This window comes from Abrus precatorius, unplaced genomic scaffold (genome assembly GCF_003935025.1).
Source record: "Abrus precatorius isolate BTA unplaced genomic scaffold, Abrus_2018 Scaffold10, whole genome shotgun sequence".
Lineage (NCBI taxonomy): Eukaryota > Viridiplantae > Streptophyta > Magnoliopsida > Fabales > Fabaceae > Abrus > Abrus precatorius.
The window spans coordinates 9,549,898-9,564,925 of record NW_020874292.1 but is presented as its reverse complement, the minus strand read 5'-3'; the positions used below and the strand labels follow the sequence as shown (position 1 = coordinate 9,564,925).

Below are 15,028 nucleotides of genomic sequence, written 5' to 3'. Positions count from 1 at the left end.
TTAATTTTTTAGGAGCCATATTTGCAAAGTAACAAATCTTAATACTCAAAAAAAAGGAAAATACACATACAAAGAAATGCTTAGGCCACAATGATGCGCTTAAGTGAGTAATGCACGCTTAATCATTTCTTTACAGAAACAAGCGTCTCCACATAAAGCTTGATCTCAATCTAACAGCAAGCAGAGTGATAATCATAAACCCTAAACCCTTGAAACCCTTAATCCATAATAGTATCCTCATCCCCATTAACTATCTCTAACCTAAAAGTAAGGAGAACAACAATGTGGGTGTAAAAGTTAGTACATGGAATCCTTGGATAGCATTGATAATGGGAGAGGAATGCTGCAATGGGGAGAATCGTTGGTTTGGTATGGGGTTTAGGGGTTTTGGATATTTCAAATATAAGGATGAAAAGGAATGAAATGAGAGAATGAGTTTAAATTTGGGCTGCATCAAAAAATTCGCTTAAGCGAGCATATCTCGCTTAAACGCAATTTTAAAAGTTAGGAGGTAAATGGTTTTCTGATCCATCGCTTAAGCCACTACATGACCACTTAAGCCCTAAGTGCAATTTTAAAAGCTAGGAGGTAAATAGTTGTTTGGTCCCTCGCTTAAGCCACTATAACCTCGCTTAAGTCTTGACTCGCTTAAGCGCATATATTTTAGCTTAAGCGCATTAGACACTCGCTTTAGTTCATTATCTCGCTCCATACATGTTGTACTCACTTAAGCCTTCATATATTTAAGTTAGGGCATATGGGCTTAAGCAAAAATTGTAAAATTCGCTTAAGCTTTGTCAAATTTACTTAAGCGAACGAAGAATTACACGTACAGTTCCTACGCCAACTGTACTGGATCCATATCTGTGTCACTACTTACTTAACAAATTACATTAAATAGTAGGTAATTATAACAATACTATTTGTTAGGTAATAAAATTAAAAAAAAAAATTAAAATGTTAAGTTGTAAAAAAAAAAAAACAAAAGTATAACGTGAGATTGTAGAAAGTTATATATATATATATATATATATATATATATATATATATATATATATATATATTATACATTAAAATAAAGTTGTTTAACGGAGTGTCAATTTTTAAAAAAAATGTTTCAAGTTATACTAACAATATGAAAGATTTTTTAAATTATTGTCTAATCATAAATTATGGTATCATATAAAAATTAGCTGATAGTATAAAACTTTTACATTGATAGTATACTAACATTGATTTTTTTTTTAATTAAACTTCAACTTTTTCCTTAAAAGATAAAATTATTACTAAGTAAGTTTTCAAATATTTGGGCAACCAAATTATTCATTCAATAATTTAAATTGTTACAACATCCTTTAAAATTTTTTGTCATTAAATTATTCTAATTGTCACTACTTTATTTCTACCTAAGAATTTAATCGGTAAAGTTTTAGATATTTCTTTTTAATGATTATAAATTTATCACCAAGTTAAACTTAAAAAAAAATCATCTCTTTAAGCTTTTTTAAGGACTAAGGTGATATTTTAGATCTTCGTGAAACAAGTAAAGTGATAAATTAATATTTTGAAGGACTAATTCAGTGACAAAATCTTTAAAAAAAGTAATATGATAATAATTTAAATTTTTAATAATTAATCTGGTGGTTCAAATATTTAGAAACCTACTTTATTTTTATTTTTGATAAACAAATTTAGCATTTTTGTCTTTTTGAATTTTTTGAATTCTTATAAATTTAATCTATTTATATATAACTTTCAACATAATTATTAGATGAATAAAATTCTGCCTTTATAAAAAAAATATTAAATAAAATAACTTCGTAAAAAATATCATTGAAGTAACCTAGCACCTGTATGGATAAAAGGATGTGGTACTATTAAAATAAAGTTAAGAAAAAAAGTTTTAAATAAAATTAAAGACCCAATTTGATTTTTAAGGAAAAATATAAGTTGGACAATCAGTCCTTAAAAAATGTAAAAATTTTATTTATTCTATAAAAAAATTATAAATGCAAGTTATATGGGTCCTTTTTAATAAAAAAAAATAAATATCCGTTTCAGAGATCATGCGTTCCGATAAAAATAAATAATATAACAATTTTCAAAAACTAATATTAGATTTTTATATTATTAACTAATAATGTACCTCACATTAATCTCCAAATTAGACTTAACAATGAAACCATCTATCCATCATTAGTTAGTCTCCAAGAAACCATATTAGGATCCTCATTCGATGAAGATGGGGTGAAAATTGGCAGTATGTGCTCAACAGATATTCTGAGGAAGCAATTGTTTAATTAGATGCATATTCAAGACCATGATATATGGATAAATTAGGGGGAAAAAACCTCATTAATGTTTAAAGGTCTCTTTGTTGGATTGGATGAAGAGCCCAATCCTTAAGCATTCTGACAATTGTGATCCAAACATGAAACCAAAATCTAACACTTTGTCCATCACCTAACTTCCAACTCAAATAATATACGGAGATTCCATCTACTACAAATTCCTTTCCAAAAATTTGAGTCACCACTACGCCTTTGCACCGTATAAATATGACCATTACCCCCCACTTATACTAATTACCCTCAACAATTTGGGTCCACAAAGCTTCTTTCTGGTCAATGAGATTCCACCCCTCTTTTATCCACCATGCTTGGTTAGAAGCTTATGAAATCCTAAAGCCCAGATCCCCCACATTCCTTCGGCTTACAAACTTCAACTTTATATGCAAGTGGATTCTTTTTATGATTGGCAACATCCCCATAAAAATGACAGATCTTCTGAAAACAAATTTAACATTAGAAACACTAAATTGGTAAGGGAAATTACAAGGGATTCAAATTTTGTTACATAGACTTAATTTACAAAATTTTTTGTGTAAATTAATTCAATAAATAATTAATATACCATTATTTTAAACATAAAATAATTATATGTTACAATATTTAAAACATTATTTGATATACAATGATGGATTAAATCTAATTTAGGGCCTGATGAAAAAAATTATGAAAGGTATTTATTACTTTCAATTTTTTTAACTTATTTCAATAATTTTTATACAATTTATTAAAATAAGTTATTATCAACTTATTTAAATAAGTTTTACTACATGTAGATCAATTATCAGAAATTGTTCCAACTTAACTTGTAATCTCAAATTCAAATTTTAATGAATACAATTATATTAAATACTCATGAAGAGAATTTTGATGCTCATAAAATATTATCCAGCATACTCAAAGAAAGAGTTTTACTATCTATAAACTTAGCTAGAACAAGTTTAGACAATAAAGTTTTACCCTTAAATTTATGGCATGAATCATCAATTTAAACTAATATTATATCTAACGGCACCCTTAATCTTGGAGCATCAATTTAACTTGCTGCAATAAAATTTTCAAGTGATCTTTAAACTGATTTGAAGGCCTTGCAAGTCCATATCTGTACCAACCCCATTAATTGTGTGAGGATCTTGGTGGTCTTTCTGCGCGAGTCAGAAACATTGGCCCATGTACTGATGTACAGTTTACTACAAAAAAAAAGAACCCACCTTTTCCAAATTCGATCACTGTTGCCTTCTGAGAGCAAGATTTTTAAATCCCAAAACCCTGCCACGGGCTTTCTTCAAAATTATGCAATCTTGCGAGGGCCTAAAGATTCTCAGATAGAATATTTTACGCCTGTTGGAAGTTGGAACAACCCAAGCATATCTCACAATTATATTCTTTTCATGATTCTCTTACAATATCTATATATAAGAAATTGCATCATGCCCTTTAAACGACTGCAGTTGAAAGCTTGAAAGGAAGAATATATATACGTTTGAAAAGGAAAATCAAGAGAGAGAAATGAAAAGCATGCTATATGATTCATTTAGATAAAAGGGAAAGGAAAGAATGAAATTAGGGCATCTCTTTGACCCATAATCATAGGTTTGTTTAGAACAGAAGTAGTGGCAACCATCATGGCCATCATCATTGGAAATCTTGTAGACGAACAACTTTTAGCTTAAAATATAATTTGTAGTAATGGTCATAAAGAAGAAGTAGATAAAAGCAAGCAGTGGTCTTCGGACACCCATAACCTTTTCTAGAACTCGTGCATGTAGCAATCAAGCATAATTCTGAATCCTATTAATTAGCTAGGTGTGTGGAATAATATAATATTAATCTATAAATATGCCGATCCAATACCAGATAAATGCATGTTATGTAAGCTTCATCTTTCTGCGAAATCTTGAAGAATTATTTTATGGTTTATAATTATATACTTTAAAGGAGAAAAAATTCACTAGATATGGGTAATGATGACTTGGCGGCGTCAAAATTATTGCTTGGTGCATATGATTCCTAACCAAACTCTTAAATCTCGTTTTATGCAAGATTCGTTGCACTGACATACGCATGGTTGCTTGATTCTCAGAGGCATCGCACTTGTTATTTTCTTGCCCCACTAATTTCAGAATGATCAAAAGATTGATTAAATAAATGCACAATTAATTAGAACTATACTTAGAATTTGTTTCCTCTATCTTTTCAATATGGGCACCACAGAGACAAACCTATATTTATCATCTTTATTTGTATTATTTTATCTTTACATTATAAGCTTTATCATTGCTCAAACCGAGAACATAGATAAGACTGGTTCGAATAAATTTATCAATAAGTATTTATGAGAATTAAAAGATAAGTAGTGAAATTATTCAAATTTAACATTTTTTTTATTTTTAAAATTTAAAATATTTTTAATTTACAAAATAAGTTTTATTTACTTTTTATATTAATTTTTTTATACACAAAGCTTAATCAAACTGGGATATAATTGCATTAGCAAAAGCTGAAATTTGACGATACCAGATTAGTTCTGTGTAGAACAAAAATTATAAAATGAATTCATTGACTCTTTCATAACCATTCCAGTGCTACAGTTTCCTGAGGATAGGGGAATATCAAATGACACCGAACCCATCTGAGGCAACTAGTAGTAATTATTCTTTTATCAATTAACGACGTATAATTTCACACTCCCAAAACACAGAAAATTTCTTTTCGTAAAAAAGATATAATATTTCCTTTTTTATAAAAATAAATAATAATTTATCCAGACCAATATAAAGTAGTAATGACAAATAACAATATATATTCTGAAATTATACATAGTATTAAATCGTTAAATTCGTAACTTATATATTAAATGAATATATATATATATATATATATATATATATATATATATCTGTATGAGTACTATGTGAATGTCTCAATTTTATGATAAATAAAGGTATAGAAATAATTTAATAATTAATTAATATAAAAATGGGTCTACATGTTTCTTTAGTCAAGATAAAACAATTATTAATAATTATTTTTTATAAAAAAAATGAAAGTAATAATAAATTTTTAAGAATGATTTCTGTAATGTATGTTCAATTACACCTAATAAGGGTTTATGTATAACATTTTTTTATTAAAATTTGCAAGATATTATAAAATTTAATGCATTAATAACAATAAATGTTATAATTTTTATTAAAATTTAGTATTTATGATTTTTTATTGTATCCATAACCAAACGTTAAAAAAATTGTTTCAAGAATGAGCAAGCTAACAAGCCTTATCCTAATGTGATGTTTTATATGTTCTTACAAAATTTTGACGCGCCTTATGCTAATATTTTTAAATAAGAAATCTTATCAATAAAATAAACAAAAATAAAGTGAAATAATATTATTCAAATATTTATTTTCATTTTTGTAAGGGATAACTCAGGATAGATGTGAGCCACCGGGAAAGCTCAAGAAAAAAGAGATAAATATATGTTTAGTAAATTTAATTTATAACTTATTTAACAACTTGTAACATATAACTTATTTACTTAATAAATATGCAGAGCTGCTTGATAAATACAAAATGAAAGAAATTTAAAATTTTCAAAAATTAAATTTTCAAAAGTTACCTAAAAAGTATTATTTTTCAAAAGTTATTTAATAATATTTTTATTATATTTTTATCTTTCATCATTTTGAAAAATACATTTATTTTTTTCTATTTTTTCATTTTTTATTATTAATAATTAATAGTATATTTTGTTAGATAAAAAATAAAATAAGTAGATAAATAATATTTTTAAAATTAAGAAATAAATTATAGAAAAATTTAAATCAATTTATGTAATTTTTATTAATATAATATGTTAAAATTAATAATTTTAAAAATAAATTTAAGTTATTGTTTAAATTAATAATATATTTTTATTAATAAAATATATTAAAATAAATTATATTTAATTTTAATATTATATAAATATAATATTATATATCCTTTTAAATTATTTAATAAATTTAAAATTATTAGTTAGATTCACAGTAAAAAGTTACAAATCCGCAACTGTTATATCGTTTTACCAAACATAACTAAAGTATGTGATATGTCTGTCACATACTCTTCTTGCATTTTACTCTCTTCTTCAATCACTTAACATTAACAAGAGAGAAAAGAAACGTAGGTTATGTGGAACTCATACATAGTTTTAGGGCACCATAAAGCAGTTGGAAATTATTAAAAAATCTCTCATTCCGGTGTCATACAAATTCACCAACAAATTTCTTACAGGAACTAATCTATATATTCTTATCATTAGACGAATATACAATGTTCAGATTAAAATTTAATTTATAAAAATGTAAAAGAGTAACATTTATAGCATTTTACTAATATATTGTTATAATAAAATATGCATCTTCTGCTAATTTATTTATTAAGAAAATTAAAACAATAAAAGGTCAATTACAAATAAATGAAATTAAAAAAATTAAATAATCGTCGGGGCAACAGTAGTGGGAGAAAATATATTATAGTGTATATGTACCTGGCTGGTGATGAAAATGGGTATATATTATATAACAGTTGTAGTAACTGAAATTAATGAATAAAATTGCTTGATAATATCTATGATTAATCGGTAACCGAGAGAACAAAGAGAAAAAAAATACAATTTTTTGAGTTCCTGCACATTCGTTTCATATTTTCTGAAAACGTCTTTAATTCCTTTTTCTACGTGTATCCATTGGATTTTAAATTTACAATTTATATGTAAAATTAAGATCTCTTACATGCTAGATTAATATATACGAAGCTTAGAGCATGCTTATTGTGGTATTCCATGAAGCATATATCACAATGCTTTACATAAGTAGCCACATTTATAAGCACCTTTTATAACTGAGAAGATTTTGTACTCTCTCTTGCATGTGAAATAATCATTTTTGTTAATTTTATACTAATAAATAATAAAATTAATAATTTAATTAAAAAAATATGTTAATACTCTTTAATTTTTTAAAAATTTAAAAAAATATAAAATACTCTTTCAAATTTAGTCCACAATCATCTGTATAATAAGCTGAGGCTCCTTCCGTAAGAATTTCTATCAGTGCTATAGGCAGTTCCATGTTAAAATAATATACTTTAAGAAATATTCTTATCCCCAATTGATTGGGGTTGCAGATTAACGAAGGGGGCTAGCTAGTGAAAGTCAAAGATGGCTTTCCCAGTCAAATAGCTTTTTACTTTTAAGGGGAAGGTTAAAGTTATATTCTACCGAGAAAAAGTCATGCATATATATATATATATATATGCCGTATAGTTACTTGATTGCAGTAAGGAACAATCTCACATTGTGACAGGTTACAAATTTAAATTTGATTTGTGTTTTAGGTAAAGTATACATAAATTCTTTTATATTTTTTTTCAATAAATAAAAGAATGTTATTGAAAAAAATGTTCACCTCTCTGCCTTTAAACCTGACTTTAAACATCTAAAATTAATAAATTTTTATTAAAAGAATATTTATCACACTAACTCTCGAGACAAAAACTGCAACGAAAGTATTTTGTAGGTTTTCTTCAACGTGAGAAACTTTCTCCATCATAGACTAGAATATCATAGCGTCTACCTAAACTTACAACTATATGTATATAAAATATAATTCATATCATATATTTGAAATGGATGGCAAGGGCATGGTCGTATGAAGATGAAAAAATCCAAAGAGAGAAATGATGAGAAATAAAACCTGGGCGTGAGAAGTAATTGTCAAGACTTGGAGTTTACATCATTGCCCAAATTGATAAGCAGTTTGGGTGTTGAATTTCAAAGTTGGAATATTTTTGGTACACTCAATTGAAGTTGACACAACACATGTACACGTATACTTGTCTCAATGACTGTCTGTAAATACTATTAGCATGACAATAGACTTGTCTGTCTCTCTTGACCACATGAGACGAATAACGTAAGTACATTAGTACATGTTTGGGGGTGAGAGAGAGAGAGAGGTTGAACATGGAAATCATGTAACGCGAGCGAAAGATACAAGTGTTGGACCCATTTTCTTAGGTCCACGAGGACATAAAGAATTTGTTGTGGGGGCTTAAATAGGGATAGGACCCCCCCAACACCCTCCACCACATGTTTGTCCTTTCTAATAACCTCACCCTGCAATTTTTCACCTGCTCTTTGCTTCTTTTCCACGTCTTTGTTCAGAGGAAGATTGATGGATTCTGAAATTATAACTATAGCATTCATTCAGAGGAACAACAAGTTCAGAAAAGCCATACTCACTTTTCTCTGACCCTCTACAGTGCTTATATCACTCTTTTTTAATTAATTATTTTGCATCATTTTTAAATATATAAATAATAATAATAATTGCAATTAAAAGGGACTTGACGGAAATAAGGAAGATATTCTGAGGGAAAGTTGATCAGGGATTAGATTTGGTTCACCAAAAATTCCAAGAAAGAAAAAGTCGAGGCTTTTGGTGATCTCGAGGAGAAAGCAGGGTCAGAGAGAGAGAGTGATGAATTGGAGGACTATATTATGGACGTGACTCTCACTTCTAGATAGCTAAGAAGAGGAAGAGGGTCTCTCTGTCAGGGTCCCTCTTACTCATATTTTTCTTTGATAGGGAAAGGGGATGTTGTGATTTATGTGGATTCTTATGAGTGTAACAGTGTCCGTGCTGTGTGCTGCGAGTGCGAGAAAAGTGATACTGACAAAAGTGAAGCCAGAAACACAAGAGAGGTTGTGAGCATTTTGCTCTGTACTCACTCACCTTGCAAAGACTACGACACACATCAAAGAACGAATGAATCAATCAATATTCATTAATACGAGTAAGAAAGAAAATTCATCCAAGAAAATTAGGATTTATAATTTCATTATTTCATAATCTCTTCCTTCTTCTCTCTAAATAAAAACAAAAAATAAAAAAAATAGTATTTATTTATTTATTTTCTCTAAATCACATATATCATGTACAGAAAACAAGTTAATCAGCTAGAATTAATATAGGCGGTAAAGCTCTCTTTAGAATATCTGATGTAATTACAGAAAGTTATTGATTAGACTAGAATAATTTTGTGTTAACTGATTTTCGCGCTCTCAGTGAGGTTTAACAGTTTAATTTGTAGATTCATAACATGCTTGTATTTTATATATGCATAGAATAAAATGACGGCTTGGTTTTGTATTGAAAGATGAAAGGTTTTACTGTTACTTTTCTTCAGGGAACATGAAGAGCAACTGCGTGCGGCTGCACAAGTGTAAGTTGGAACATTGATTTCTCTTTTGTCTTATTTTTTAAAAACATTAATGAGATCATCGGAAAAATAAAAACCCTAACCCTATTATTTTCTCGGATTTCAAAAGGTTAATTGCTGTGACGTCTACGATTCTGATCTAACCAGGATCGGTTCAGAATTTTACCTGCGAAATTGCAAACTAACACTTGCCTAGAAATAAACAGTTATGACTTTTTACGAAGAGAATATAAACTAAGATTAATTCAGATTCTATTGGTTTAATTAATAAAGCTACAGAAATTAGCAACAAAAATAAAAGATATTATTTCGTATGCATGCAAGTTGTTGTCAATGTAGCTGCAGTTTATAAGAGAGAGAGAGAGGTTACTGTTTCACTGTACTGTATGGGGGGGAGTGTATTGTTGGTGGTTGATAGTAACAGTTTCGAAGGGATAGCTAGGGTACTTATTGGAAGAGAGACAAAAAATAAAATAAAATAAAATAAAAGCTGAAAACCCTAAGCATGAACTACTATATATCTATTACTTTCTGTATTGGATCCAATGAGTATAGCGACTGTGGCTCACTATTTCACACAATTTTTTATTCAAGAAAAAAGAGAGGGTGGAGCTGAGCCACACTCTCACGGGGAAGACTATATAGAGACCAAGTCTTTTTAAAACCAAGAGATTCATCATCCACCTTTTTCTCGGTACATGATGAAAACTACAATTCAAAACAAGTTTGGATTGCAAAGAGACACGACTTCAGAAAAACACTGCTCGTTTTCCTGTTAGTTGAGTTCATCAAACACCATCCCAATATATATACCCACTGTGCTTTCCCAAGACCCTATAGAGACTACCTATATAGCACTAACAACTTGTTTTGGTTACCAGGAAACAGACTTTTACATGAAAAGTTTTTACAACATATGAGATTGAGACTTGAGAGAGTTCCTATGTAGTCTGTGAAGGGAGCGTAATACCTTGTTTCCGTGTCTGATTGTGACATTTTGCCAATAATCAAGGCAACTCCTTCACAGTCACTGACATTACTTCTGTGCCTTTATTTTAGGGAAATTATCTTTTGAGGTTAATTAATTGAGCTAAAGCAAACTTTACTACAGAAGCAACTTTTTAACGGTTCGTGAAAAAAATTAACTCAATGGATGGTTTGCCAACTATGGTAAATAACAAAGGAAAACAGTATTCAAATCATTGGTTTGGATTTTGAAACATCTATATGAAATGGGGTAATTAATAACGGAGTTAAAATAACAAAGAGAAAGTAAAACGGTGGTCCAAGCATGAATAAGAGAAAATTAAAGTGGAAAACAAAGGCAGGGAATATATAGGGTAAGTAGGACTATAAGCGTCTAAACCCGTAGAGTTAGGCTTTAGAATCAAGTAACGTTATCGCTCATTTATTCTTAATCATAAACAATGACAGAGAATGTCAACTCCGCATGCACACTGCACATGCCTATGGAGTTTGCACTGAATACACAATTAAGAGTAGGTCTAGTAGTAGTCATACATTACTATGCATGCTCTACCACCCACTTATTTAACACTAAAGATTTTGGAAAGACTACCTAAGTTATTGGTAGCTTAGGTCTTAAACAACACATGTTCATCACCTACAAAACAAAAACCTCATCAAATTAAATTAAACAGTAGACCTTCAGTCACCTAGCCAGAAGAGTCCAAGTAAGGCTACATAGCCAGAGACCATAGCTAGATTAATATATAAATATTGCAGGACATGCCTCAAGAGGCATAAACCCTAGATGTGCACTCTTCAAACACAATCACAAATTACCTCCTCCTCCACATCCTCTCTCATTGTTATCATCAGAAGGGGTATCAGTCCAAGGAAGAGAATAAGGAAAAGAATAAGTGGTAGGAGAAGGCCTATAAAACCCACTTCCTTCATTACCAAATCTTGCACTGAAAGACCTTTGTGGCATTTGTTGAATTGAAGTTGTCATTGCTGGTGGCACAGGAAGAGATGGTGGAGGGATTTCATTGCAAGCATAGCGAAGGAGATCAGCATTGGCTGAATCAAGCTCCCTTTGAAGCCTTTGAACTTGCCTTTGCAGGACAGAGATGTCACCAACACAGCCATAAACTGGGTCTCTCACACGTGCCTCTGCTTCATAAGCAAGGGAAGTCACTGCATGTTCCCTTTGGTGAGGGAGGAGTTCGTTGAGGAGCTTAGTCACATTGCTGGCACCAAAGATCTTGTGCACGTTGGCGAATTTCTGGGGTTCTTCTGGTGGGAAATACGGTGCGAAGATGCACCCTGGAAGGCATTTCCTCCTCAAGAATTTGCAAGCAGCACATGGAGAATTGTAAGAGCTGGATGATGCCATGTTTTTCTTCCCTGTGAGAGGAAGATTGACATGAAATCAATAAACAATAACACTTTCCCTTCTCGTCTACGTTGAGTTTTTTTGTTCAGACAAGTTTAAATTAGAAGATTGAGACTCATGCAAGGTAAAGAAGATTACCAATTTCCACGAAGATTTATGGTGAGATTATATATTTCTTATTAATGGGTAAATCTGTAATTGAACCCAAATCCTGGCTTTACTGAAGCATAACAGTGACCAAACAGTCTGTGCAGTTGTTCTCTAGTAACCATTTTTAGTTTCAAAATTATTACAAAAGTGAATGGTCACGGAACAGAAAATTGAATCTGATGCTATTTCAGTTACATTTCATCTCTTTATTCTACTCCCATTCTTCTTCTTCTTCTTTTTTTTTTTTTTTGGGTCTCTTCTCGTTCAGTTTTTTATTTATTTATTTTGTGTGTGTTCTTTCTTTGATCAAAATCAGCAACAATAATCACAAAGAAATGGGTATAGAGGCATCAATATTGTTATTTATTACCCGAGCATAATATATCAGTAACACTAACCAAAAATGTTTTTGAAAGATTTTTAAAATAGGATAATTAATTAGGCCGATCTTATAGACCCTTTAATCCTTTATGATCCTTCGTTCCTAAAATCTCTTCCACTGACCCTTCCCCAACATGTGTGTGTAAGTATTTTGAATGTATGTATTTTGAAAGTCCCAATATAGACATATACATAAATTAATTTTAGGATTAGTCATCACTTTCTGATATTATATATTATATTATATATACGACTATCTTTATCCTTTATTTTTCTTTCACAAACTTTTCTTATTTCATTTTAAAATATATTTTTCATCTTTCCTTTCTCTCTTCATTTTTCAATTTATGAGGAAGAAAAAAAATCAATGAAGAACTTTTATTTTTAAACTTCAAACTCCCTTCATAAATAGTTTTATTTCTAATTTCCCCCTTAAGTTCAGTTTCTGGATTTTTTTTTATCTTCTGATTTAAGAAACAACCATACACTAGCAAAGACAAAGAAAACTTTATATGTATCTTTCTTCCGCTCGAATTCAGCTGCTTGATCAAATAAAAACTTATAATTAAATCAGCTGAATTACCAGGGATCTGGCTGCAGCAACGAGTGATGATTATATTCAGGGCTACATCAGAAAAGCATATATATAATATAAAATGAAAAGAGCCCTAAATAGTGACTTCTCAAAAAAGGATCCATTTTGTCTTGCAACAGGTACTTTACTTAAAAGAACATAAACAGAGAAATGAACTATACATGCACAAAGAAAAGGAGCAAAGAGGGGAAGCTATACATGAACATGATTTTACCTGTTTGTGATGTAGGTTTCTTTGATCAGGAGAACTAAAAGGGAAGTACCTTTTATTTTATTTTTTCCCTTGTGGGAGGGTCTTTAGGAGCTGCTCTTTTACCCTCACAAGACAAAAGAGCCTTAGCCAATGAGAGATATTAGTCGCAGATTTGTTAGAGGAAGAGCACTCTTAAAGAGGAAACCCTAACTGCAAAAGAGACGCAAAGGGAGAGAGACAGGGAGATAAGAGTGGAAACTGATAATTAAATGGCAAAAGGTTATGAGGGAGAAGGCAAACAGCATTGAGTGGATGGAGAAGGAATGGATGCAAAAGACAAAGGTAATAAATGGAGGTACACTAGAAAAGAATGACTATGACTTTGCATCTAATAATAATATCACCAATGTGGGCATGTCTCCCATTCCCACTCTAATTAACTCATGCACTTCAAATATTTTTTTTTTAAAAAAAAACATGACACCAGAAATTTAGACACGGTCTCCTTAAGGAATTATAAATTGAGTAATATAAATTTTATTACAATTTTTTTTTATTAATCTTCATATTTATTTAATAAAAAAGTGTTGAATATTTATGTTTTCGAGATGTTTATTTATTTAATATCCTTTTATAAAATATTAGGATGGTTGTTAAAAAATTTAACAGACTAACATAGCTTTACTCTTAAATTATGTTTGTTGAAATAATAGTATTTAATTTTATGTTTTCCTATTGATTTTTAACATTTTATAAAAGTATTAAATAAAAATTCAATATACTTAATATGTTAAAAATATAAAATAATATTCAAATTTGTATTTAATAAATAAAAGAATTACTAGGAAGATAGAATAAGAGAGTTTAAAAATATTCTTTTGAATATATAGAAAACTAAAAGACATTTTCTGTTTAATATTTTTGTTTTTAATTTTCAACTACACACTAATGATAGATCTCTAAATTTTGTTTTTAAACACAAGGATACGAAAGCATATTCAAAATTATATACATTAAAGAAACTATTTTTCATTTATAATGTATTATTTCCTTAATTCTTGACATGTTCCAGAAAGATATTAATTCATATTTTCCTATTAAAAAATAAAAAACAAACACGATTATAAAATTGAAAACATAAAGTAGTTGGAATTTTTTTTCAAATTTATTATTGACTAAGATCAAATATTAACATCAAGACCTATAAATTTTAATATTATATATAAAAATATTCCTTTTCATTTACTAATAATATTTTAAAAGAATTATAATTTTAATATTAATATTTATGTCGCTTGGTTATAAGGACTGTCATACAGAGATAAATTGATTTAAAAGTTTAGTTGTTGATTCATGAATAATTTATATATGTTAAGTGCCTATGGAAAGGCTCAGGGGTTTGCTTTACTGTCTTCTTGTCAAATAGACTAAAATTACATATGCGTGCGCGTGTACGATCATATTTTGCATCCGAGACATAGATATTTGAACTTTAATTAATGTATCAATTGATCATTATCCATCTTAAACTTCTACAAATGATGATGCAATACTTATTGTAATGTAGAGAAAATCGGCATGATATTGGTCATGATTAAGTCTTCACTTGGCCATCGTTATGCCATTATTTAACAACACAGATACTATTCTTAACTTTCTACACCAGCTCGGGTTGGCTGAGGATATTACGTTTAACAATATATGCCAGATAGATTCGTTTAACTCCTATAACCTTT

The 15,028-nt window shown here is 29.4% G+C and overlaps 1 protein-coding gene across 1 annotated transcript; it reads right to left on the bottom strand.

Annotated features, from left to right (window-relative positions):
* Nucleotides 1-11,409: 11,409 nt before the first annotated feature.
* Nucleotides 11,410-11,973, bottom strand: LOC113852783 (protein LATERAL ORGAN BOUNDARIES-like). The gene has a single exon (XM_027483153.1). It carries the CDS (start codon nt 11,971-11,973, stop codon nt 11,410-11,412), a length of 564 nt encoding a protein of 187 aa, XP_027338954.1.
* Nucleotides 11,974-15,028: the final 3,055 nt, after the last annotated feature.